At 38.0% G+C, this 27989-nt stretch overlaps 1 protein-coding gene across 1 annotated transcript; it reads left to right on the top strand.

The window, feature by feature from the left end:
- Window positions 1-194: 194 nt before the first annotated feature.
- On the top strand, window positions 195-26527 carry LOC133134490 (mucin-19-like). Its single transcript, XM_061250691.1, has 36 exons — window positions 195-231; window positions 1083-1311; window positions 2405-2534; window positions 2669-2722; window positions 3088-3091; window positions 4150-4272; window positions 4486-4606; window positions 4700-4835; window positions 5122-5210; window positions 6088-6284; window positions 6616-6762; window positions 7360-7454; window positions 8297-8426; window positions 8548-8709; window positions 9952-10144; window positions 11165-11303; window positions 12084-12188; window positions 12295-12474; window positions 12728-12970; window positions 14034-14184; window positions 14639-14761; window positions 14917-14985; window positions 16870-16944; window positions 18223-18458; window positions 20139-20325; window positions 21725-21920; window positions 22792-22970; window positions 23740-23812; window positions 23934-24040; window positions 24600-24631; window positions 24746-24908; window positions 25010-25047; window positions 25444-25551; window positions 25850-25889; window positions 26094-26202; window positions 26374-26527. The coding sequence occupies exons 1-36, from the start codon at window positions 195-197 to the stop codon at window positions 26525-26527; spliced, it is 4554 nt and encodes a 1517-aa protein (XP_061106675.1).
- The last annotated feature ends 1462 nt before the right edge of the window (window positions 26528-27989 follow it).

Below are 27989 nucleotides of genomic sequence, written 5' to 3'. Positions count from 1 at the left end.
ATGTAATGTTAAACACGTCACTGGCATTATAGCTTATTTTAATTAAGTGAGGCCGCTCAATTTGCTATGGCATAAGAATAACTTACAATGTATGTTAGGCAACTTGGCATTTGAAGCATGTAGCCTAGCTTGCAATGCATTATAACGCTTTCAATGAGTCTCTTTATTTATTTTATTTTTTTATTGTAGGTCAAATGAGTTTTGCAGAAACAGGGAGCAATGAGATCGCAAGTAAGTGGAAGGACCTGAAGGACTTTCCTTAAAATGCGGAACTCTCTTGACCTTCCGCCCGATACTCAATAATACCGGATCCGAGTTATCGTAGTCGAGTTGCGTATATGGTTAGCCTACTAATTTCTTAATAATAGGCTACCCGGAAATAGGGTAAGTGGCGTCATAGGGAAAATTCCAAAAACAGACTGGAAAGTGACCAACTGTGTTTAAATATTTATTTACTTTTATGGTACATTGTTAAAACTAACCTCACATTGGTTCCAGCATAGTCTCAAAACTGCTTATTGTTGCTCCCGATTTTAACATCCTATAGGGAAGGCCTAAAGTTAGAAGTATGCTGGTATTTTTCTTGTACAGTATGCTACTAACCAACAGTAGGCCTATGCAGTATGCTTACTAGACAGTACCTACTTTGAGGACCATAGACTGTATAAAAATATGATCCGGACACAGCCTTACTGTTCAGGATGCTGGAATTTTTTGCATGTCCATTGCATTGTGAAAAGCACAGAACAGTATGTGCACAGTGCACATTATACTTTGTAGACAGTAGATACTTCGAGGACACAGTAGTTTGGATGCTAACAATAAAATATAAACACGACGAGATACATTTGTAAGCTTTATAAGGTTTTGGCTTCGTGGGCCTTTTGCGCCTTTCATCATCAAGATGAAATAATGGGCCATTGCACCAGCATGCCAAGATCAGGTGTGTTTTGTCACGTAATTAATCTACAGTAGTGAATAGTGAATACAGATAACACTTTACCTCACCTGTACATTTCCCCCCTTAAGTATCAGTAGTTTGAATATTTGTCTCACTGTGGATTAATGCCCTCTTGTTATAGAAGTGTGTCACACCTTCGGCAGTGGTGTTGTTGAGCCATTCCAAGACACCCCATTTCATTTATCTACTGACTGTCCAACCACTCTCCTGCACTTCATTCATCAAGATGTGGAGTACAAGATCACCACCACCCGCAATGCAAACACGGGTCTGATCAAAAAAGTTGAGATCACTCTTAACAAAATCAGAACTGTTGTGACAAATGGAATGATATATGTAGAGGATAAAAGGTGGGTACAACAATGCTTTGATATTATTTTGTGTGTAAAAACACCAGCCTCACTTGTATGTGGTGTTCAGAACACAGAAGTGGGCAGGAACCTGGCAAAAAAATTAAGACTTAAGATGAGCTTACCTGTTAATACTTCCATTTACCAGTAGGAGTCAGCATTGTCATAGCAACATATTTTAACTATGACGATCAGTGGTTGCAGCCTATAGCTACAGAAAAAACAATTAATTAAAAATTAATATACAGTGGGTTCCAGAATTATTGGCACCCTTCATGAAAATGAAGAGAAAATGTGCATGTAATAAACAATACATAATAATCTATATGTTATGCTGAAACATAGGGGACAACTAGATCTGTTTATTTAAATGCATGTACTCTCATGTTTCAATGTTTTCTATTAAGTACTCCCAGTTTTTCTGAAAACCATATCATTTTACTTAATTTAATTATTCCCAGTCTAAAGGAAGTATAAATCCATCACTTCTTGTTTCACTAGAGTATAAAAATGAGGTAAAAAGCATGCAAAATCTCTTTGTCATCCATCGGCATTGGAAAAGCTGTAAATTCAGAAGAGACAGATTTTAATTGACGAAAGTCTGATAATGGGTACAAAAAAAATACATAGACAGTTAAACATACCACTGAGCACTGTAAGGGCAATAAATAAAAAATGTGGACTGGTTGCACCAGGAAGAGGATGCAAGTGCACGTTGGGTGAGACAGATGGTGAGGGAGGCCATAAAGCAGAAAGAAGGATCACGGTTTAAGAATTGCAGAGATTGGTTGTATCTTGGAGTCATAAAGTCACAAAAAGAACCATAACATGGCACCTCCTTACCAACAAAATCTTTGTAATCTTGGGAAATCATTTTTTTATTTGTAAAATGTAAAACTGGTTGATTACATTGAATTTAATAAAGCACAGTTACACATGTTGGAAAATAAGGCTTATGTCAATAACTATACTTTTTTAGTTTACAGTATTGTTTATGCATATTTATCAAGGGGGCCAAAATCATACATTGTGACCACCCTATCTGTATGCAGCTGAACAGTTATAATTCCAGTACACGTTTTCCTTTCCCCAGTGTTTCTCTGCCTTATGATCACATGTACAAACATATCTACCCATATGGCATCTACACTAAGCTGAAAAGCAAGATACTGGAACTGTCTGTCATATGGCACTTTGATGGAAGTGACATTGATCACCTCTGGGTAAGAGATTATTGGTAATTCTCATCAGATTATGCTATCTCACCATTTCTGTTTCATACAGTAAGGTTTGACTTAGTTATGTAAAGCACATTATTTTGGGTAGAAACTTGTGTGTATTTTGGTCCCTGTGTCAGGTGGAGCTAGGTGAAAACAATATTGAGCAGAAGAATGCACTTTGTTGGCAAGGTGTGTGCTTTTAAAATGACTATCATGATCACCAGATTCCCAAATGAACCTTAAGTAACTGTGGCATTTTCTATGTGCATGCCAAAAATAGGTGCTGCTGATGGATATACAGATTGTATCCATCACATAGATGGATGTCTGACCAGAACCTCCCAGACAGGAAAGGTTTGTTGCACAAATGTTATATTGTACATGGCTCATTTAATTTAGTTTGGAGAAAGACATAAAGGTGGTGAGAACCCTGTAAAGTGCAAGCAGTGATCTAAACAGATGGACAACACACGACAACCAGTGGTTATAGAAACTCCCACACTGCATGCATGTGCTGTATTAACTAAACCAACTAAAACCTGTTTTTGTATCACAGGACTGTGAGTTTATGGCACAATTTAATGGATGTTCTTTCCTTGAGAACCATAACGCAACAAAAAAATATATATTTGAAATATATAATTCACTTTGCAAAGAAAATATTTTCTACCATGAAAATAAAATGTGCCTGGAGTGTGCATTTTACAGTGCCATAAAGCGTCACTGTGATATGAACCATTTTGAAAAAGCATGGAATGCATCAAAATGCCGTGAGTAATCACTACTTACTATTTACATTTCTTTCCTAATAATTATGTCTATTCTAAGACACATTTTTTCTTGACCTGGCTCTGCAATCCACAATTTTGGATTTGTAATTAAACAATTCCCATGTTGTTAGCTCAGCTTTTATAAAAAATATACTTGAATACATTTATATACTGCACTTGAATACACACATTCCACCATGTATAAATTAACAGCAGTTTTGATACATAGCACAAAGCGTGGAGGTCAAAGGGAACTGGCCTGATCTAAAGCACACAAGCTCATCTGTGAAGCAAGGTGGTGGGGGTGTTATGGTTTGGGCATTGTCTTCATTGATGATGTAATTGAGGAGCTGAAGATGGCTGCAGGCTGGCGGAGAATATCAGAGCATATACCCAGTCACAGATTGTCATGTCATGTCATGCAAAAGCTATGTGACTATGAGGACTAAACATGACTACATGACTTTCATGTAAAACACTTGAGTATGTCCCACATTATTCTGAAATGGGGGACTATGCATGAAACGTGCTGTCATTTCATGGTGAAAAATATGCTTTAATAAAAGCGAAAAATCCAAACTGATCACATTCAAATTGTTTGATTACAGTTTCAAGAAAATCAAGAAAATATATGTATTTGTCTTAAACACACTGCCCTCCATATTTAGTCAGTTAGCTGAGTGCTGTGCAAAACATTTTAAATTACGATGAACATTCTTGAAAATGTTTATAAAGAGGGCCTTTGAATGCTGTTGTCATGAATGTATTCTACTACAGTACATGTCCACCTCCATTTGAGAATAAATAATAATCATTCATGCAATACCCCCTCTCCATCCGCTGTACAGCTAATCCCACCTGTCCTGGTGACCTGACATTTTTGGAGGAGGGTAATCCCTTCATACCTACCTGCTCCCACCCCAACTACAAAAACAGTGAAAAGACAATCCAGACTTGTGTGTGCCCAGACGGTGAGTGTTCAGTCAGCATTGCCACACAGCAGTGTCCATGGGCCTTTACTGATATGGCAACAGGGTCACGGTGATGTTAACAAGAGCATTAATGCCCCAGTATTGGAGTATGCTCTGCATGCAAATGTAGTCCCCGAAACGAAAAGACACACCCAAATATATGCTGAAATGTGAATGACAGATGACTGAGAATTTGTTATGTTTTCACATTAGGTAAGGTCCTCAACAATTTTGAGAATGGTAGTCGGTGTGTACCAAAGCAGGAATGTCCTTGTTTATATGGTGGGGTGACCTTTGCACCTGGTGAAACTCGGGGGAAAAAATGTCAGTTGTGGTAAGGAGCAAATTTTAGATCAATACTTTTCTGCACTAATATTATATGAACTTGACTAGAAGTCAATAATTTAACAAATATCTCTCTCCTAAGTACCTGCCAAAATGGCGCATGGACATGTTCAAATATGACCTGCCAAAGAAGGTGTATAATTGAAGGAGGATTGGTGACGACATATGATGGTAAAGAGTACATGCTGCCAAAAGCATGCTCTTATGTGGCATCTAAGGTTGGTTGTGATAAGGTTAACCCTTAACATTCTGTATATTCCCCTTGTCCTAAGGGTAAAAAATTACCCGCCTTCACTAAACCCTTAAAATAAATCAAATTTCAAGATGAAAACAACATTTAGGGGGTTTTCTCTGCTATTAAACATAGTGGCAGGTCATTTCTGACCCTTAAGACAACACAAGGTTAAAAATAAATATATTTTACAGATGAACCAAGTTATATATTTATTGTTTAGATGTATGTGTATACCCATTCTACTATTTGGTATTGCTTACAATGAACAGGGACTCAACTGGACTATCATCATTGAATTATCTGAAGACTTCTTTTTAGGAAAAGTCATTCTTCAAATCAAACAGGTATATATTTCTGGGTATTTATTTTTGTTATTTTGAGTACATAGAACGACATATATAAAAAAATAATGTTTGGGATTTATTTATTGCCCCTTTCAATGGCTTGAGAGTCCTACTGAAAACATAATACCCTATGTTATTGTTTAACTGACAGAAAGTATATACATTCTCTGAAGATAGTGTCAAATTTGAAACTAAAGAAATCCGTGAGCTTCATTGGACTGGTAAGTAATATAATTTTTTCAAGAATATAGGCCAACGTGTTTTTATGAGTTTTTATTAATTTAATTTGACATTAAATATACACCTATGGGGACACCATATTCTAAGTTTTGTCATTTTTGCTGTTTTTGTTCTTCTACCATATGTCACACAGTAAATGCCCAAAACTCATTTAACAAATTCCCCAATTAAGGGCTAAATCAAACCTCGGTAAAACTGTAAAAAAAATCACCAAAAGGCCACACAGGTCTGAAACATTGTACTAATATGTCCCATATCCAGTTAAGCTGGTGTCCATTCTGTTGGATTTCTTACAATTTAGAGAAAATAGCATAATATCAAAAGCACAATCTCTGCATTAACAAAAGACAATGCACTTTAATAATGATGGCAATCATTTATTGTCATTTGGACATCACATTCTTCAAGTTCTGTTTTTTATCACTGAAACTGACTTTCAATTGTGTGTATGTAATATGCAGGTAATTCAGTTTAATTTGCCATTTTAATCTTTGCAGGTAAGAGGGAATATTTTCATATTGTGCGCACCAGGCATAATGTATGTTACAAATTAGCATTCGTTTAGTAATTCCATTTTCTGAATTCAGTAAAATAACTTGTAATATATACACAACCGTGTAGAGAACATTTCTGCTCATGTGTTTCCCTCAGCAATTGGTTTGACATTTTCGGCGTTCATACATGTGTATCCATATTTCCTTTCTACTTAGACGATGTGATGGTATTCTGGCAGTCTTCAATGTATGTTCAGGTGAAAACCTCCTTTGGCATGAAGATCCAAGTCCAAGTTAAACCAAAAGTTCAGTTGTATGTAACATTACCTGAAAGTGAATCTGGAAATGTTAAAGGTAGGTTTTATTTTTTCCAATTAACCATGTAATATAATCATATATTACAGTTTTCAAGTTTTTCTTATTTTGCAATTTAGACCAGGTTCAAATAATTTTCTGTGCTCGATTGATCTTGCCTGGTGCAACTGAGCCAAACAAGAGTACCAGAAGGCTGGGTTTGCTACTGGGTTTGAGAGTAGTTCATAGGTCCCAATACACCAGACAAGCTCAATAAAATGTAGAAAATAATTGAATCAAAGCAATTATATATACTCAGATATGTCTTGCATTAGAAAAACATTCACTCAATACTGTTAATAATAATTTGCTTACTTATCTGTCTTCTCAGGACTCTGTGGGAACCACAATGATGAAACCAAGGATGACTTCATAGGCAAGTCTGGAATCAATGAGAATGTGGCAGAATATTTTGCCCTCTCCTGGGTAGTGGGCCAGTGTAACGGCAAAACACCTGAAATCTGCAGCTCAGATGTTGGTAAGCTCAATGTCATTTGTACCATACATATACGTACCTATATACTGTATATAAATGAGATTTGAAAATGAGATTTAGCTGCTTAAGAATATGGTTTGAATAATTCCAGTAAACAACCACTGGTGTAATTTGATTTCACTTTCCATGTTTTCAAACAATCACCTACAAGTTATTTTTTTCCATAAGGTTTCTTTCAACAACATGATTAATATAATACTAGAATAATTCAGTCCATACATCCATCATACAGTATCAGCAATCCCAGAATTACACAATTATCACAAACAGCATTACTGAATGAATGATGAGAAGACCAATCAATTTTTTTTTGCTACAATAGTTAGCAAGTTATCCAGATCTATCAATCTGAATTTTCAGTTCCAATTGCAAGAATCAGTCAGTAACTGGTAACGTATGCTGAACAAACCTGACCTACCTTGCAGCATTTGATAAGATTACTTAGGCAGATGAACGTAGCAGGGACATTTAGCAGGTGAACTGTATCTGTAAAGTTATCTGTTGTAAATAAGAGAGTAAGAGGGATAAGATTAAGTCTGCAGTCATTTATTAATGCATGAATAATCCATATTTTTGCAGAAAAATACGCCCATGAGGACTGTTCCCACCTGACGGACCGCAGTGGTATATTTGCAGGGTGCCACAATCAGGTGCTCAGTGAGGAATATTTCAAGGCAAGGCCAAGCTCCATATCAGTAATATGTTTGCAGTTGATAAATGATGTGCTACAGGATATGCATGTCAGGTTAGGCATATTCCTGCTGTTGCCTTTGACCAAGGCACTGGGCTCAGAACTGGAATGGAATAATTGTTGGGGCAGACAGGGTGGTTTGAGAAACTGCTGATCTCCTGGGATTTTCTCATACACTAGTCTGAAAAGAATTTGCAAAGAATGGTGCAAAAAAACAGAACAAAAAATCCAGTGAGCAGAAAAGCCTTGTTAATGAGAGAGGTCAGAGGAGAATGGCCAGACTGGTCAAAGATGGCAGGAGGGTGACAGTAATGGAAATAACCCACATTACAACAGTCGTATGCAGAAGAGCATCTCTGAACACAACGCATCTTAACTATAGGTGGTTAGGCTACAGCAGTAGAAGTCTAAAAAAATAAGTCCAATAAATACCTAATAAAGTGCTCAATGAGTCTATATAACTCTATAAACGATTTTCAAGCAAAGTATTGTTTACATGTTTATGTATAGGAATACCTTGTTTTATCACTGTCGGCCAGCACTAACATTCCGTTTCAGCTCGGGTGAAGACCATGATATCCTGAGACTCATAATACAATCTTATTAGAAGTTCCAATTACTTCCTAGATGGCCATCAAGGGGGTGGTTGGACATTAGAAGACTTCAGGAAGGAAGAAACCTGACCTGAGTTCTCTTTGTCACTCAAGGCTTTGAAATAGAAACAGAATCCACCCATTGCACTCTAAATAACATAATTATAATGTCTGCCAGGGCCCAGGCAGAAATATATAAACATACATGCACCTTGTTTCTAATTGTTTTCAGGCTTGTGTGAAGATTGTCTGCAACTGTGGGGGCAACAAGGACTGCCTGTGTGTTGCCCTTAGCAACTATGCCAAAGCCTGTTTAAATCAGGGCATTGATGTGGGGGACTGGAGGAATGCCACATCATGTTGTGAGTATCAGATTTTAAAAAACCCAGATCCTTCTGACCTATTTCTCTGTTCAAAGCAATTTAAATTTAAGGAAGTTGGCAAACTGTACCTTGCCACTGAATTAATCTATCACCCTTGCAGCGGAATCTTGTCACAATGGGCAGAAGTTTTCTTACGATGCACGGTCCTGCAACTCCACCTGCCCTTCACTAGCGGGCTCTGACCCCACCTGCGATGTGGATGATGCCCCTGTTGAAGGCTGTGTCTGCCCAGAAGGTTCTCTCCTGAACAGTGATGGCACATGTACCAGTCAGTCAGAATGTCACTGTCAATACCAGGGGACAACTGTACAGCCAGGGTCTCATTTTATTGGAAAAAGACAATGGTGAGTTCATACAGGTGTAGACTGAGACAATGTGGATTTGTATTTACAATGAACTTGTATTAATTCATTTCAAGAGTAGGGTTTTGACATTAAAGTGATTGTAATGGTAAATTTGTGAATGGATTCAGACTACACTGTATGGGGTTATTAAGGTATATAATAAGCTTCAGTAAAGTGAGAGAAATGAAATGCATTACAATATTAACTTATATCAGTCTAGTCTAAATATTTACGTCTATCCTATGTGGGGGTTAAACTGGTGGATAATTTATTACCAGACTCTGAACTATTGGGTCAGTTCTCCAAACTGTTTAACAAGGCTTCATTTACCATGATTAGAACCTAGAACTCCCAGTATTTTGCACAGTTGAAGGATTGTTTTGTTTGCTTGTAAATCATCTTAATTTCTATATATAGGGTGGCTTCAAAGCCCTGAGAAATTATTTAAAGATAGATTCATTATTCATTCATTTATTATTTTCTGTTAAAATGTTTTATCTATATTTTTTTATTTCAGCACTTGTAAAGATGGAAAACTTGACTGCTCTGAACAACCTGGTAAATTCTTAAAATCTTAAAATCTGTGATCGGTGGACTATGTGAATTGGCTCATGCTTCACAATAGCAGTTACATTGACATTGTTACATATGGAAATTGAAATATTTCTTATTTCCTGATTCTATTTCTGATCACATTTCAAGGTAAATCTAAAAGTGCTAAATCTAAATGTGTGTCATGCATTTTTTCAGACTGCCCAGAAGGAAAGATGTATGTAAATTGCTACAATGCATCAATTGATATGAGAATCACTGATATGAGAAAATGTGACTCCTTGAGCATGTTTGATGTAAGTTTAAAAAACGTATTTTTCACATAATAGCGTATTTTATTGGTTTAACTATTTTTGCTTAGATATGATCCTTTAACTGAATGTGTTTCATGAAGCAAAGCAAAACTCAACTGTACAGGTAAACCACTGTATATATTTTTGTTTTATTCTAATAATGTTTCAAGAATAATGGGAATGTAATCTGGGTCTTCCTTGTCACCAGGTGAAAATTATGTTTTCAGAAAAAAAAATGATTGTCCTTCCAGAAACGTGACTTATTTTGTGCAGCTCTTGTGATGGTTGTGTGGTGATTGTGTCTGCCTCATCAAGTTACAGTATCTCCATTACCCTTTGTCCACCTCTCTCAGATTATGAGTGGAAACTGTGACAGTGGCTGTTATTGCCCAGAGGGCCAATATGAAGACCATAATGGGGATTGTGTGCCGCCTGAAGACTGCAGCTGTCTGTTCAGTGGTGTGGTATATAAACCTGGGCAGATTGTTACATCCAACTGCCAGTTATGGTAAGTGTGCAGCAGTCCTTTGATGTGGCTTGATAAAGGAAAATGATGACACCAATACCAGAAAAAAAAAAATCATTAGCAAGGTCTAATAATCTTTTGAGAAAGTTCAAAGGAAAACCACCGAAGAAAAGCCCCCCCAGACATAAAACCTAAAACATAAGTTAAAAATTACTAACTAAATTACTAGTTAGAAATTACTAACATAAAACGTTTTGAACGTTTTCTGGCCCAGAGGTTAAAATCCTTCCATCAGTCTGGATTTCTGGGATATTTCCGCTACACTGAAAATGCCACAAAAGATGGCTTAAAAACAGTAGTGAAATTAGTTGACTACAGGGACATGGATGAGGAATAGCTCACTATCAAAGAGTTGTAGTGAAAGCAACATTTCAACACACATAATTGACTATACTTGTAAAATGAAGGATCAAATAATTATTTTGATTCAAGAAAAAAGACCACACATTTCAAAACACATAGGGTGAATTCAGGTAATGTGGGACACTTGAGGGTGAGGGCAGACTGAATTTACAAAGAAGTGTCCAAAATTACCTGAATTCACTGTACACTATATTCTGTGACAACCTACAGTAATTGCAATGGCATCATGACTTCCTTGAAGGAAGTTCAATTTCAAAAGGCAATTTCATAATCTCATTTCAATTCAGAAATAAAAAAACCATACATGCATCAGATAATATTTAAATTTTTCCACAGACTTAAACTACAATGGAGCATTATGTAGTTTTAATTTGCATTTCATTCATCACCTTGATGACATGCACTTCAAAGTCGCATGGCTATCAATACAGGTTGCTATAACTAAGAGCCATGGTAAAAGATAATGATCTGACTGGGTGTTAGTTGGACCTCCAAAATGAATAAAGGGACTAAGTCAATTAGTTGTGCTCAGGGCCTGATTGAGGACAAGATTAGATTAAATTCTGGCCTTTGCAGAGGAACAAAAATACTGTCTAATCATTTGTATGATGCTTTAGCTGTTTCTCTGTTTGATTTCAGCGTCTGTAAGGGGGGACATTGGGACTGTGTGGAAAGGGCCTGTCCTGGGGAGTGTGAGGTGTTTGGGAATGGGCATTACCAGACATTTGACTCAAAGTGGTACCACTTTGATGGGAACTGTGAGTACACTCTGGTAGAGGTGAGTTATTTTCATTGAAGGGATATTTTGAAAGCTATCATATTTATTATGCAGAGGTTTACAACGCTATGACATGATTGTGTACTTTGAAATATCTGGGCCTGTGTACATCTAGTTTCAGTTGTGTTAGTTAACTTAATAGCCACCCACTAGCAAGGTAGCTATAGCAAAGGCTATCTAACTTGTGACAAAGTAGTTGTGAATTGCTAAGAATATGTTTCATTAAACAGCACAATTGTTTTGAGCTGCGCTTAATATAATGGGACTGGTTTCTCTAGTACCAAATTGGCATGTTAGCATGATTACCTAAGGATGAGGTAACACAGTGTGTTTTTAGTACACTGGAGTAGTGTCTGCTGCAAATGGGGATTTGTAGTCCATTTGTACACCCCATTTGTAATATGTAAATATTTAACTTATTGCAAGCAGCAATAGTAATTTGTAACATTATATATCAGTATCAGTATATTTTGAGGTGAATAAAAGTATCACTTTTTCTGTCACAATCATCAAATATTCTCACTGATTGCAAACTTTTGAATGGTAGTAGAACTAGATTGAATCAGACTGTATTCTTCAACTGATAATCTAATGAAAAACATAATATTCACTCGGCAGACTAGTCTCTGCAAGCAGTTTTATCGCAATTATGGGTGATTGTACACTCATGTTGTTCTTTTCTGTTGGAAATTTCCTAACTGTAGATGGCAATAATGAACCAGCCAGCAGTTGCTTTTGCTGGTTCTATGCTTGATTCATTCCTGTAAAACTTTGTTCCAGGATGACTGTGGCAGTGGGCACAAGACCTTCTCCATCAGAGCAGAGAGTGTCCCCTGCTGTGAGGAGAAGCTGACGTGCTCCCGCCGCATCATTTTGGAACTGCAGGTACACCACCGTCACCTGTTCTAAATGGATCCTCCTCCGTATTGTCCTTTTCACATTTTTACATGAATTGATTTCTTGAGTGATGAATTTCCTTTGATCTGAACAGGGTAAAAACACACTGAAGTTACAGGATTTGGAAGTGGAACAGATGGGCAATGACACAGAGCCTCTATACTCAGTTCAAACCATCGGCCTGTACTTCGTGATCTCTGTTCCCAGTCTGGAGATCACCCTCATATGGGACAAGCACACCAGACTTATCATCAACCTTGGAGGAAGGTGGAAGGTAAGACTTTTTGGGTTGGGTTTGGGTCCTTTGGCATCCCCAAAGTTATATTGGGACAGGGTTCCCATGTAAAAGAGACATTTAGCTCACCAGGACTCACCTGTCATTGTTCTGCTGGTGTTCAGAAGAAAAAATAAAAAAGGATGCACTGCCAGTAGCTGCATACTAAAATATGCACTGTGGTAGAGATATTCAATATGTCAGATGTGAACCAAGTAGCTGCTCAACATGTTTGTCTTGCTTTGATTTCCAGAACAAGGTTTGTGGCCTCTGTGGGAACTTCAACAACAATGAGGAGGATGATTTGCAGATACGGGGGTCAATGGAGAAGGCAGATGCCATAACATCTGGAAACAGCTGGAAGATGCCCGTCCCACAATGCTCGGATGTGGTTGAAGTGCAGTTTTCCTGTGACCACTTCTCCTACTGCACTAATTGGGCTGAGCGACGTTGCATGATCATCTCCAGCGACACCTTCAAGGCCTGTCACCAAAAGGTACAGTACAGGGAGCATAGAAGACCCATAGTCATACCTGACTGTAAACATTCTTCTGAAAAGTAGGAAATATATTATTATAAATTGTTCTGATATTTTAGCATATCTGTACAGCAGTTATTAAGAAGGGTCTGCTCATATGAAATTAGCCTAGAGAGCTGATCCCCAAGTCATTTCCAGGGCACCATGTAGTCAAAAGTAATCTGCTGAGGTTTCCTCTTTCTTTCTTTGTAGCCCCTTACACATCCCATTATATAGGCTATAGTAGAATAGCGTATAGTTTCATAGGGCAAACCAAATTCTGGACCATGTAATAGGAAGATCATGGTCCTGCCTGTGTGTATACTGTGTGAAGATTATCGACCCATTGGGTCATATTGTAACATTCAAGGCATAAAAACAAAAAAAACAAAAACAAGCCATAATTCAAGGTGCTGGCAAATTGGGCTGTTTGTGACACCTGGCTATAGCACAGCTATGCTACTGTTTATAGAGGCTGGTTTGATAGGAAAACATTAACTGTGGGTGTCATGGGGGTTTGGTTTCATGATTGCCAATCAGATTGCCCCATTTCTTTCCGAGTGCATTAGTGCCACAGCCAAATATTAATTTCATCATGGCCACTTTAGAGGCTCCATTATGAGCAACCTGTGATATCAAAACAAAGGTGAGTTTGAATAGTTTTATGCTGCATTCTGCCCTCAAACAAAATGCCCAAAATGTCCATTTACAGTGCCCTACATAATGTTTTCTGACTACTCGCGGGTATCAGGGAGCAGGTCAGAAATTCTGGGAGATTCTGAAACCTTTCAGGATAGGTAGCATGCTTGCCTTGTGTTGTTTCCTGGGATTATGTATTTGGTACGGAGTTCAATTCTAACGGGTTGTTCCTTTGAACTCTATTTCATGCATTGTGAACACAATGTCAAATTACAAATACAGTCCTACTGCTTTCAATGAAACGATACTCTGAATTTACTGCCACTACATCCATTTTCTTCCATTCACAGAAGATCCCCATGATGTCACATTCTTGTTCCTCATGTTCTTGTCTGTGATGCAGGTGGATTACGTGCCGTACTATGAAGCGTGTGTGAAGGAGGCCTGCTCCTGCAGTGTTGGATCCCATGGTTTCTGCACAGCTGTGGCAGCATTTGCAGAAGCGTGCTGTGAGGAGGGCATCAGCGTGAAGTGGCGGACTCCCGAACGCTGTCGTACGTATCAAGGACCATAGATTCATCATTCATCACAGACATAAACTGTTCTTCAAGCCTTCCAGAGTTAGCATTAATTTGGCCACCAAGAACCCATTCCAGATTGTGTGATATGTTTTGGGCTTGAAAATAGTGATGGTTCAGTGATGGTTCTAAATGAGCAATATCTAGTTTCACTTCATCATTAATGTACTGATATGTTACCAGAAGGTTGCAGGTTTAAGTCATGTTGTACACTTGGGAACTTTTTTCATAATTGCTTTAGTAGAATATTAATCTTCATAGAAATAAAAAGTAGCCATTTACATTTCTCTTAAGAATGGTGTTTGTTATTTGCATAAATAGTTTTTTAATGATATTCACAGCCACAAGCTTCCATTAAACACAACCAACATATTGCTACTGCTGTATACGGACTATGTGCATGTGAATTTGTATTCCTCCATACTTACAGCGGTGTACTGTGATTACTACAATGAACAAAATCACAGCTCAGATGCTACATGGCACTACAAACCATGTGGTACACAGGACATCAAGACCTGTGGTAAAAACAATATCTCCAAAAAACTGGAAGGTAATTATATTTTTAATTATGCTGTACAAGTGATTCTCCTTAGTTCTTAAAATTCTGATGATAACTACAAATGGAGGGACCACTAGATTTAAATTGATATGACTAAGTACAGCTCTCCAGACCATATTGCACCTGATAATTCTATCTTCATACAGGCTGTTATCCAAAATGTCCAGAAGAATTCCCTTACTTTGATGAGAACACTAAAAAATGTTCTGAAACCTGTATTACATATGAACCAACAACCACAACAGCATTAATAACAGGACCCTTGATTAAATTAACCAATACAACAATAGTATCTCCAACAACCTTGGCTGAATCAACAACTGCAACAGCAGAATGGAAAACAACTTTGGCTGAATCAACAACTACACGTACAACAGCAGAATTGCCAACAACAATTTTGGCTGAATCAACAACTGCATGTACAACAGAATATCCAACAACAACATTAGCTGGATCAACAACTGCAACAGCAGAATGGGCAACAACTTTGCCTGAATCAACAACTACACGTACCACAGCAGAATTGCCAACAACAATTTTGGCTGAATCAACAACTGCATGTACAACAGAATATCCAACAACAACATTAGCTGGATCAACAACTACAACAGCAGAATTGCCAACAACAACTTTGGCTGAATCAACAACTGCATGTACAACAGAATATCCAACAACAACATTAGCTGGATCAACAACTACAACAGCAGAATTGCCAACAACAATTTTGGCTGAATCAACAACTACACATACCACAGAATGTCAAACAACAACATTAGCTGGATCAACAACTGCAACAGCAGAATGGGCAACAACTTTGCCTGAATCAACAACTACACGTACCACAGCAGAATTGCCAACAACAACTTTGGCTGAATCAACAACTGCATGTACAACAGAATATCCAACAACAACATTAGCTGGATCAACAACTACAACAGCAGAATTGCCAACAACAACTTTGGCTGAATCAACAACTGCATGTACAACAGAATATCCAACAACAACATTAGCTGGATCAACAACTACAACAGCAGAATTGCCAACAACAATTTTGGCTGAATCAACAACTACACATACCACAGAATGTCAAACAACAACATTAGCTGGATCAACAACTACAATAGCAGAATTGCCAACAACAACTTTGGCTGAATCAACAACTACACATACAACAGAATGTCCAACTACAACATTAGCTGAATCAACAACTACAACAGCAGAATTGGCAACAACTACATCTGCATCAACAACAACAGAATTCCCACATCCATCAACTGCACCAGGTATATACGTGAGTTGGCTCAGTACAAAAGTCACCAACTGAAGAAAAATACTCAAGAGTAAAAAGTAGCTGGTCCTAAAATAACTCATAGTACTATTTACATACAGTAGTTTTTATTATGGGTGTTACTAACAGCTATACATTAAAAGACTAGAGGTTTGCCATAGGCTTACCAACCCAGGTTCCCAAATGCAATCCTGTGGACCCCCTGAGTATGCTGGGTTTAATTCATGCTCAGTTGCAATCCCAGAATTTTAAGATGTTAATTTTTTCTTAATTTCATGCTTTTCATGTCTAGAGGGATTATTTGCCCTCTTAAAACAAATTATGTCAGACATAGCTACTGTAAGCATTCCATGAAGAATAACAGGCTAATGTTCATAATGTCCTTATTATATATTGCATAAACAAGTTAACAAAATAATTTAACTGATCAAATTAATGACCGAGGTGAATAAATAGACTACTAATTGGTAAAGGTGTGGACACGTGGCCACAAAAACAAATTGTAAGTTAATGAAGAATTCAAAGACAAAGACAATTGTGATAAAGGGCCAAACCAGTGAATTAAGTGAACATAGGATGTTATTCTTCATGGGGACCCCCTGTGTAGAGGTATTTGTTCCCATCATTTTTGGGATCACAAAAACATATTAATCAAGTTCCTTACCAGTCAGCTGTTTTCGTACAGTTTGCCTCTGCAGGGATGAGAAGGAACGCATCTGGAGCTGTGGGAAAACATGGGCTGATAATTGCTTCAACTATGCTTGTGAGAATGAAACAATTACCAGAAATAAGGTCAGCTGTCCACCAGCAGTCAAGCCCAACTGCCCAAATGGGAAGATGAGGAGTGTCATGATTGACGAATGCTGTGAGACCTGGGAGTGTGACTGTGAGTTCATAGTCTTGGGGGAAGTGCTGTGGGTTGGGGTGTGTGGTGGTGGTGCTGTTGTGTATATGAATGGTTTAAAAACATATTGGTAAAAATATTTAGCTTGATCAAAAATAGATGAACCAATGTAATTTTTAAATGGTAATTTTTATTGTTTAATGTGATACAGTAGGTACTAGGCTGTTCATTTTAGTCTTTTGCTAATACTTATGTTATAATGCAGTAAAATGCATCCCAATTATAAAGGCATATAAATGCTCCTAATGTCATCAAGCATCAAGGCTAATGTTCATGATGTCCTTATTATATATTGCATAAACAAGTTAACAAAATAATTTAACTGATCAAATTAATGACCGAGGTGAATAAATAGACTACTAATTGGTAAAGGTGTGGACACGAGGCCACAAAAACAAATTGTAAGTTAATGAAGAATTCAAAGACAAAGACAATTATGATAAAGAGCCAAACCTGTGAATTAAGTGAACATAGGATGTTATTCTTCATGGGGACCCCCTGTGTAGAGGTGTTTGTTCCCATAATTTTTGGGATCACAAAAACATATTAATCAAGTTCCTTACCAGTCAGCTGTTTTCGTACAGTTTGCCTCTGCAGGGATGAGAAGGAACGCATCTGGAGCTGTGGGAAAACATGGGCTGATAATTGCTTCAACTATGCTTGTGAGAATGAAACAATTACCAGAAATAAGGTCAGCTGTCCACCAGCAGTCAAGCCCAACTGCCCAAATGGGAAGATGAGGAGTGTCATGATTGACGAATGCTGTGAGACCTGGGAGTGTGACTGTGAGTTCATAGTCTTGGGGGAAGTGCTGTGGGTTGGGGTGTGTGGTGGTGGTGCTCTTGTGTATATGAATGGTTTAAAAACATATTAGTAAAAATATTTAGCTTGATCAAAAATAGATGAACCAATATAGTTTTTAAATGGTCATTTTTATTGTTTAATGTGATACAGTAGGTACTAGACTGTTCATTTTAGTCTTTTGCTAATACTTATGTTATAATGCAGTAAAATGCATCCCAATTATAAGGGCATATAAATGCTCCTAATGTCATCAAGCACATAAAATATTTTCATTTTGCTAAGTTTTCCTTTGCTTTGGGGATAATATAAAATTGTGGTTGATCTTTAAATCAAGATAGCTAGCAACAGCGCATTATAATCAACTTATCCGTCTGTAAAATTTGTATTTAAAAGAATGAAATCTTGGCAAAGTTGTCTGCTAAATGCCTGAAATGCCTAATTTCTCAATCCTCTTAGGTCAATGTGAGCTCCATGGAGACCCTCACTTCATCACCTTTAATGGAACAACCTATGACTTCCTAGAGGACTGTACCTATATCCTGGTGGAAGAGAAAACGCAAAAATATAATTTCTCTGTCATTGTGGACAACTTCTATTGCAATGGGCTTGCCTCCTGTGCCAGGGCAGTCCGAGTGCAATATGGCAAAAATATTGTGACCCTTGCAATCGATTTTCAGAGACAAACTGTTGTGGTAAGTTGTTCACAGTACCCATGACATTAAGTTATGTGTGGGGGTGTGTAGTTATTAAGAAAAAGGTTGTTTTTTTTCTAAATTGCTGTATTGCATTTCAGTTTAGGTGAATAACCTTACTGCAAGTTTCGAGATCATTGGGTTTATAATTTATGACTTATTTCAACTCTTGGGGTTAAATTATTTAACTAATAAGGATGTTTCAGATTAAGTAAAACAGGAAAGGTGCAAGCAATTATACCCTCATAGATTATTTGGAAAAAGCTGAAATTTTAAAAGGTTCCACAGTGGGCCCCAGAATTATTGGCACCCCTGACTGGCAATGCACAAGACATACTTAAAAAAATAGACAATATATTTATTGAGAAGCTCAAAAATGTCAACATCTGAAAAATACTGTACTTGAACAAACCAAAATCAAACATTAATTTCGGGAAAAAATAGATTTAACCAAAATCAAGGTTCCATAATTACTGCCACCTTTGGTTTAGTATCTGATGCATTCACTTCTGGCAAGGACAACACCATGGAATCTTTTCCTGTAATGTTTGACAAGGAACACATTTTCAGGGACCATTTCTTTATGCAGATCGCTGCATGATCTTTCACTTTCTTGGATTTTGGATTAGATTTTGTTGTCACAGAACAATTTCTGTGTGAATTTGTAGAAATTCCATTCCAAAACAAGAAACTTGTCTTGGAATGCTTTTTTTTTCTTTCCAGAAATTGAATCAGTGTTCTAGAAATGGTAAATGGTTGGCATTTACATAGCACCTTTATCCAAAGCGCAGTACAAATGATGCTTCTCATTCACCCAATCATACACATACTCACACACCGACGGCAATTGGCTGCCATGCAAGGCGCCGACCAGCTCATCAGGAGCATTTGGGGGTTAGGTGTCTTGCTCAGGGACACTTCGACACAGCCCGGGCGGGGGATCAAACCGGCAACCCTCCGACTGCCAAACGACTGCTCTTACTGCCTGAGCCATGTCACCCCAGAACACCATAGAACACCATTGCTTTCAATTATCAGTAGTGAGTGTTACATCAGCATTAGAATGTTCTGATTTTTTAGAACATATTTGTGACCTTACACGTTAAAGGGTTAATAAACGAGTGTATGCTGAAGTACATGGGATTTTTTACCATGATATCAAATTAGGTATTGTGAATCGTGGAATTTCACTGGTATTGGTATCACCTACCCACATTTTTGTATCGTGACAGCCCTAATATAGGGTATTCCAAACTATGGATAAAAAGGGGGGAACAGTAGTGACCTCATAGAGCTGGGAGAAGGGACCTAGAGTTTACAAACAAATCTTGAGTAGCCTTAAAGAACATTGCTCTATGATTTAGGTCCATGTGAAATACATGTACTGTTTGAGTTTTCTTTCAGTTAACTTCAGGCGCATACTGTAGTAACCGTAAATATCCAGGAGGTTGCACTCACAATGAGCGTGGGGTCCGTAATAGGGGATATACAAAATTAATTTGGAATGGTAAACTTTTTTTTTTTCATAAGGGCATCTGCTCATATAAATAGATAGAATGAATTGTACTATCAAAGTCGGAACATGATATCCTCTCCCATGAAGGCAGTTGAGACCCCTTCAGTTATGGTCACTGTTTTATTCACTGTAAGAATTCCTGATGTGTATATCTCTGTTTCCAGTCTGAATTCAACAATCATGAAGTTCGACAACCATATGAGGACCAGGGGATCCAAATTAAAACAAATAATTGGAAGGTTTCGGTTCACATCGATGCAATTCGTTCATACGTTTCCCTCACGCCACGGTACAACCTGAACGTCATTCTGGCAATGAATTACTTTCTTGGAAATACACAAGGACAGTGTGGTACGTGCAGTAAATATGTTTTAGAAGCTTCTAACTTGAAACAAACTCGCACATGTACTGTTAAAGGCATACTATGCAGAAAACGCCCGAGTCTCAACCCTGCCTCTTTGTTGCAGACGTCCGTTGCAGTGATAGCCGAGAAACCGCGATCTGCTTCGTAAAACTACTAGTTGCTTCAGGCAATTTAGCAACTTAGCTACTTTTAGGTAAACGTTAGCTAGTGGTGACACTAGGCAATGGTGCTAGTGTTAACACCAGTAGATGTCAGTGTGCTCTCTAGCCTGCCTGCACAATTCCATAACATAAACACACACCCAAAACGCATCAATTCATTGTTACTTTTATAAGTTTTATACGTGTACGTCCGGGAGTCTTTTGGAATTAGGCATGAGCTCCCTGCCCAGGGGAGAAAATACGGCGGTAGAATCTCCCGAAAATATAAACAGTAACGTTAGTACTGTGCAGTGGGACCCAGCTATCATGCCAGCTAAATAATTCACGTACAAAATCCGAATCACTGCAGTAGCTAATCGTCTCCCCGTACCCCTCTTCTGTTGGATCATAGAGCGTAGCGTGTCACACCCTGGAGAGACCCGGGTCCTATTTCATTATTTTGCGAACTCGGTTAGTCCGATTAGATGGTTGATATTTTAGGATAACGTCAGCTTTTTCGATAATGCCACCACACTGGAACATCTTCCCAGCGCATGGGAAGCTATGATAAACCATATATAATTTAGCGTTTCATTGTTCTGGCATTATTAGAAAGCAAGTAAATCATTATTACGAATTTAATTTAATTTGGCGCTCAGGCTGTGTTTGATTTGAGAGCAAAAGACAAGTTAAATTAGGCCTACATTATATTGACACATGCGCTGGACAGAGCACCACATCCCTTTGTCTTTTTAAGGAGTAGCTATGATCCTTTTTTGCCATGCGATTAATCTCAACTTTATAGCAAAGCAGGTACACGCAGTAATCCTAGATGATTCAGCACTAGATTCACTAATCAAATCGTAGTTCACATATCTGAAATTAAGTAAGGCCGCATTTAATTAATCAGATAATTTGACACGAGGAGCGTCAAATTATCCTAGATTGTTCAAACGTAGCCTATGAGTTTTTAGAATAAGAAAGGTTGTAAGTGTATCATAGTAATGACTGAGCATGTTTGTTTTATAATATTTTCAAGGTGAAAATCCTGCATAGTATGCTTTTAAGCTCCAAACTATTTTCAGTTGGCCAACATTTAAACCATACTGTACAGTGTTTTAAGTAGCCTACATCAAGAAAGATTTTCCTTGGGGAATGCAATTTGCTTTTTTTCAGCAGTTTGTAAAGTTTTCCTTGTGTATTTGAGCATTGCCTGTCTGTATTTATGTACAAATCTGATCTTCAGGTGTATGTGGTGGGGATGCTTGTGTTCGCAAAAATGGCACAGTGGAACCTAACAGCTGTTGTGCCGAGACTGCTCATGACTGGTTATACAAAGACGAAGGAAAACCTCATTGTAATATCAAAACGGTGCCCTGTAATCCTGCGCCTCCTACTCCGTGCATGAAACCTTCACGTATATGTGAACTTATTAATCATCAGTGAGTTCACCTTCAATTAACTAACAGTTATTTATGTATTGACAAGTCATCTTAGGGACTATATAAATGTGTTTTGTTTTCCAGAAAGGTCAAATTACTCCGTGAGCAAAAGACGGAATCTAGATGTCCAGAGGGCTGGAAATCTGGGACTGAGAGACGTTTTGACACAGAATAATTTAACCACAATTTAGCTCAGGTTCACCTGGATTACCTGGGGCGACATGGCTCAGGCAGTACGAGCAGTCGTCTGGCAGTCGGAGGGTTGCTGGTTCGATCCCCTGCCCGGGCTGTGTCAAAGTGTCCCTGAGCAAGACACTCAACCCCCAAATGCTCCTGACGAGCTGGTCGGCGCCTTGCATGGCAGTCAATCGCCGTCGGTGTGTGACTGGGTGAATGAGAAGCATCAATTGTACAGCGCTTTGAATAAAGGTGCTATATAAATTCTAACCATTTACCATTTATATAGCCTGCTTATATCCAATTCGGCTAGAAACTTTTCACTTTTCAACCAAATATAGCCAGGTTTTCACCTGAACGTCTAGATATCTAGATGTCTCTTGACCAACATATCTAGCCAGGTTTCTAGTGGACTAGGACGTGTCAGTTCCAGGCTTCCAGCCCTCTAGATCAGTCTAGATTCTGTCTTTTGCTCACTGGGTCATTTTAAACATGACTTACTTTTCCTTAAAGCAACAAATTGCTTTCAATATGTTTGAATAGTGTGTTTCATCAACAGTACCTTTTTTGGTTAGAGTTTATAACATGATTATTTGAGTTTTACTAACTGTTAAGTAAGTAACTGTAAGTAATTTATTTGTGTCCAATATTACTGCTGTTATATTAGCGATTTTTGGTGTTTTTTTTGCATCAGAGTCTTTAGTGAATGCAGCAAAAATGTGGACCTGACTCTGCTAAAGAAGAACTGCATGTTTGATGCCTGTATGACGTCAAATGAAAATGTGTTGTGCTCAGCATTGGAAAAAGCAGCAGAAGATTGCCAGAATGCTGGATTCTGTGTTGATTGGAGACCTCTGACCAATGGAACCTGTGGTAATTACTGTATTGGCCTGGTTTAGGCCACAATCACCTATCATAAGTGCTGAAAAATAACCAAAATAAAATTTTGGTATGATTACTTTTCTATTGCATTATCATAAATTCTGTAGATTAGGTTTTATTATCACATAAAGTTCTCGGTGAGTGTACATAGTTTATTAGGAACATTTTTACTTTATTACACCTACTTATTAATGTGATTATCTAATCAGTCAATTACGTGGCAGCAGTGCAATGCATACAATCTTGTAGATACGGGTCGAGAGCTTCAGTGAAATACTGAAAAATTAGATCTAAATGACTGACTGTGGAATGATTGTTGGTGGCAGACAGGGTGGTTTGAGTATCTCAGAAACGGCTGATCTCTTGGAATTTTCATGCACACTAGTCTCTAGAATTTGCAAAGAATGGTGCAAAAAAACCAAAAAGAAATCCAGTGAGCAGCAGTTCTGCAGACAGAAACGCCTTGTTAATGAGAGACATCAGAGGAGAATGGCCAGACTGGTCAAAGCTGACAGGAAGGTGATCGTAACGCCAATAACCACACATTAGAGGAGTGGTATGCAGAAGAGCATCTCTGAACACACAACATATCATCACTTTAAGTGGATAGGCTACAGCAGCAGAAGTCTAAAAAATAAGTCTAATAAATTAATAAATACCTAATGAGTGTATATTAAAATATGATTTTAGATTGTATGATTTTTCTATATGAATTTGGACATCCTGCCACAGCATCATTCCCCTTTTCTCTTAATTTCAGATGTCGCATGTCCAGAAGGGATGATTTACAAGCAATGCCCATCAACAAACTCCATCAGCATCTGTGACGGACGGTGAAATTGTTATTTTTATGATGCCATGAAGGCATTCATAATGTTTCCAAAAGATAAAATCCTACAGCTTTTTCATTCTTGAGTATTGTTTACTGAATCAGACTAATTTCCTTCCTCAAAGGCGCATCCATACAGAAATCTTAGATATGCAAACAGCTGGATGCTTCTGTCCTGACAACAAACACCGTGCTGGACGATACATTACCACCTGCGTCTCAGACTGCACAGGTGAACGATGTGCTCCATGTTTTTTTGCCAAGAAGCAGTGTCATCTAGATTTCCTCGTGCTTAAATAAACTGTCAAATACATAGGCAACCATTCAAGCAAATTATATAGACCATTGGAAGGGATTATAGTATGAAGTTCTAGAAGACAACTGTAGGCTACCAAAAATTAAGCTTCTTATTAAAAGTTAAAGGCATACTATGCAAGATTTTTACCTTGAGAATATAAAAAAACAAGTGTTACTATGTTACTATGATACACTGACAACTTGTATCTCTGTTCACTTCTGCCCAATACCCTGCTGATAAATACTTGTATTTCTTATTCTAAAAACTCCTCGGGCCGCTTCTGGTGTAGACATTTGTCTTGTATGTAAATGAGGGCCGCATCAAGGCCTACAATTGTGCATAGTATGCCTTTAAGTTATCTATAGGGTTTAATCTTAACCGATATCCCCAACTAAATGTGTTGCAGTCAGGCTAATTTAAACAGTGCACATAAATGTACTCCATCACAGAATGCTAATATCCTTTCATTGAGGATCCATATTTTGCTTTTCAGACTGTAAGGGACCACAGGGAGAGCCTAAAGAGGTAAGAAATTACAGTTAGTCTTCACGATGGTCAGATTTGGTCCTCCTGTTTTTCCTTGATGCTGAGTAAAGGAGAGCTTATTTGAACATGCTGTGATGTGTGATATCCTCCCAGCCTGGTGAAATATGGGAGGCCAACTGCTACCTTTGCACATGTGACAACGTAACCAGGACACAGAAATGTGAACCCAAGCCCTGCCCATCTCCACGCCCCTGCCAGGATAACGAGACGCTGGTCAAGTTCAACACGCCAGGCTGCTGCGACACGGCTACCTGCGGTAATGAAAAGAGAAATTTCATTTCAGTTTGAAATCTGTTTTTAATTACACTATTGTGTATACATATTTCACACTGCAATATCACTGTTATTTATTTTCAGTTGAGAAGACCTGTGAGCACAGGGGACATATTTATAAGGTGACTGATATTTGGCAATTTTTTTAGTAATGACGTCAATGACTTTGTATAGCAGGCAGACACGACGGTGCTGTGGAGTGTGGAGTTCGGAGTTCAGTCTGCTGTTCTGCATTAGGAATGCAGTGTCATGTTTCACCACTAGGGGTCAGCAGCGCTGCTGATAGATCAGTCCAACATTTCCATTGGGCCTTTTGTTCACCCATACTGTATATATGATCCTGTATATAACCATGCTTTCATTGCATTTATGAATATACATAGTCATATGTGTATGTGTTAGTAATTTGTTAGTAATTCTTTAGCTGGCATGTTCTTGACAGTAACTTGTAGGTGTGTGTGTATATCTGTGTTCATGGCATTGTAGTGGCAAGTGTATAAATAGTTAATCTGTTGCAGATTGGAGAGCAGTGGAGTGACTCCCTGCAGCCCTGTGTATTGTACAGCTGTGAGATAAATGGGTTTACAATAGAGGACAAAGTTTGTGCTGGAGGAAATTGCCTTGAGGTACCCATCTCTCTTTTTACACATCTTTTTCTGTGCCCTGGGGTATCTACTGTATCTCTCTCTCCACACAATAATCTCTGTTCTGTATCACCCATGATCATCTCTGTCCTGAGGAATCTACTGTATGTCCAGTAGATTCTGTCCATCTGTCATCATGTGCATGTCCTTCTATCTGCACTGTCCCTTTAGCATTTCTAACTGCATTAGAAATAATGCCTCTTAATTATTGAATATTCAGTATATTCCTTGGAAAAACATTATATTTCTTAATTAGTGGTTCTTTTCACTTGTTTTTTAGGAACGCAGAGTTTGCGATAAACAAAGAGGCTGCTATACATGTAAGCTGTGCTTTTGATTTTGTGATTTTGTAAGTTTCTGAAAACTTTAATATTAATCTGGTCAAAAAGTTTTGTCATTCTCGCTTTTTCAAATATGGTATCATATGATTTTATAGACTATCTCCCATTTCTGCATGTAGTCAGTTATCTAGAACTGGCACAAAACAGTGTGCTGCATCTTGCTAATATCATTTATTTAAACAGGTGATCATACCTGCAGTCCAAGGATGTCCAGAGTGAACGTAACCATCAATGACTGCACAGAGCAGGTTGAGTTTCCTGTGTGTGAAGGCCAGTGCAGAACATATTATCGGTAGGATCAGTCATGGGTCTGTGCACATTATGCCAGTATATTCACCTGGATTCTGTACAGCATATCCAATGTATTACAGTTCTTGTAGTCAGTATGGAGAAGGTGACAATGGTTGTGATGTACTCCAGGGATTTAAATACATTCTCTGTCTTCATTGCTTTATCTCTTTAGATGGAATGGTGAAGAACTCATACTGGTGCAACAATGCTGCCTGGCGAAGACACACATAGAGAAGAGTAAAACCTTGATGTGTAGTGGGGGAAACACTCAGACATTTGGGTACAAACACATCATAGACTGCGAGTGCAAAGTCTGTCTCGGGTGAAATGTCCATCTCACTGTTGTGCTCATTTAAATGTCTTTCAAAAAATTGTTGATTTTAATTTTAATCTTAGACTGCAGTCATAATGCATTAGTAGTCAAATGTTTCAAATCACATATTTTCAAATCAAAATAAATTATTTCTCTGCAATGACCTACTTGTCTGCACAATGTTCTTTATTGCAGAATAAATAGTGTGCAAAATTATGTCACATAAAATTAGTATCCCTCATTTTCATTTCAAAATTTTTTATTTTCAAATTTAAATGGATGAATAATTATCAGAGACATGACAGGCTGTTTATTATCCTTTGATACAGTACCTGAATGATTTTATAATGTTACCCCACTCATCTAAGAATGGGTGGTACAGAGAACCCAATCATAAGAAAAATGCTTTCAAAAATGAATCAAAAGCAACACTTTTGCGTACTTAACTGGTTGTATCAGTGTAGCACGGTCACAGGGTCATTCAGAATGGTTGTAATTTTATGTCTCTAGGTAAACAAGGAATCTGTCAATATATTGAGGCACACACAAAAAAACACCCCAAACATGGCTATGTTCAACCAAACTAATCCATCAGAAATGCTAATCCATGTTTACATGCCTTACGCTGAATAAGAGGAGTTCATCACACTTGCCAACCGAACTGTAATGGATATTTGCAAGACTGGTTTTCCCATGGCGCACATATGTGGCTGGGGCTGGAAAGCCACTAATTCAGTGCAGGTACTCACTTACTCAGGGACACTGTGTCATAGGCTGTTGTAACCCATGTGACACTGTGCACACCTGGCTGTTACAGATCCAACATGGGGAGGGGGGAGGGTCTTTCAATGCTGTAGAATTACAAAAAACTGATTATTATGTATTTGTGGGTGATATGAACATTTAGTATCATTGTTTTTATTATTGGTTCTGTCACAATCAACAACATAGAAAAATTAACAAAAAACGGATAATTGAACTTATTTCAAGTCAAAAATGTTGATTGCGTGTTTACTTTAAATGCCTAAAAAGCATTCAACAAGTTGGGTTTGAAAGCCACTCATACATTTTGCAAAATTTCAGCAGTTTGGTCACCAGCAGTAGTAGCCTACCACCTGAAAATGCAGACGGAGCAATGTGAACACCTTCACAAACATGCCTAAAAGAAAGAAGCTATGTTGTGGTTTTCCAATCGAAAATATTCCCAGACTTTGTGTAGAATTTCCTTAAGATTTTCAATAAAGAGGATGAGGCAGAATCTTCAGAATATCAGACTTTATTCTCTATCAGCGATCATAAAGCTGTGGTGTCTCTGCACAGTGACCCCAAAATCTGTTCAGTTACCGACAGGCTTTATATAGTTTCGAAACAGGCTTATTTCCTCCCAACAGATGTCTTCTCACCGCGCCACAATGTTTGTATTTCTGTCCACATTCACCATATCAAATTTCACTTTGATTGCAGGAAAGGATTTC

This window comes from Conger conger, chromosome 8 (genome assembly GCF_963514075.1).
Source record: "Conger conger chromosome 8, fConCon1.1, whole genome shotgun sequence".
Taxonomy (NCBI): Eukaryota; Metazoa; Chordata; class Actinopteri; order Anguilliformes; family Congridae; genus Conger; species Conger conger.
This window is presented reverse-complemented; position numbering and strand designations above follow the sequence as displayed.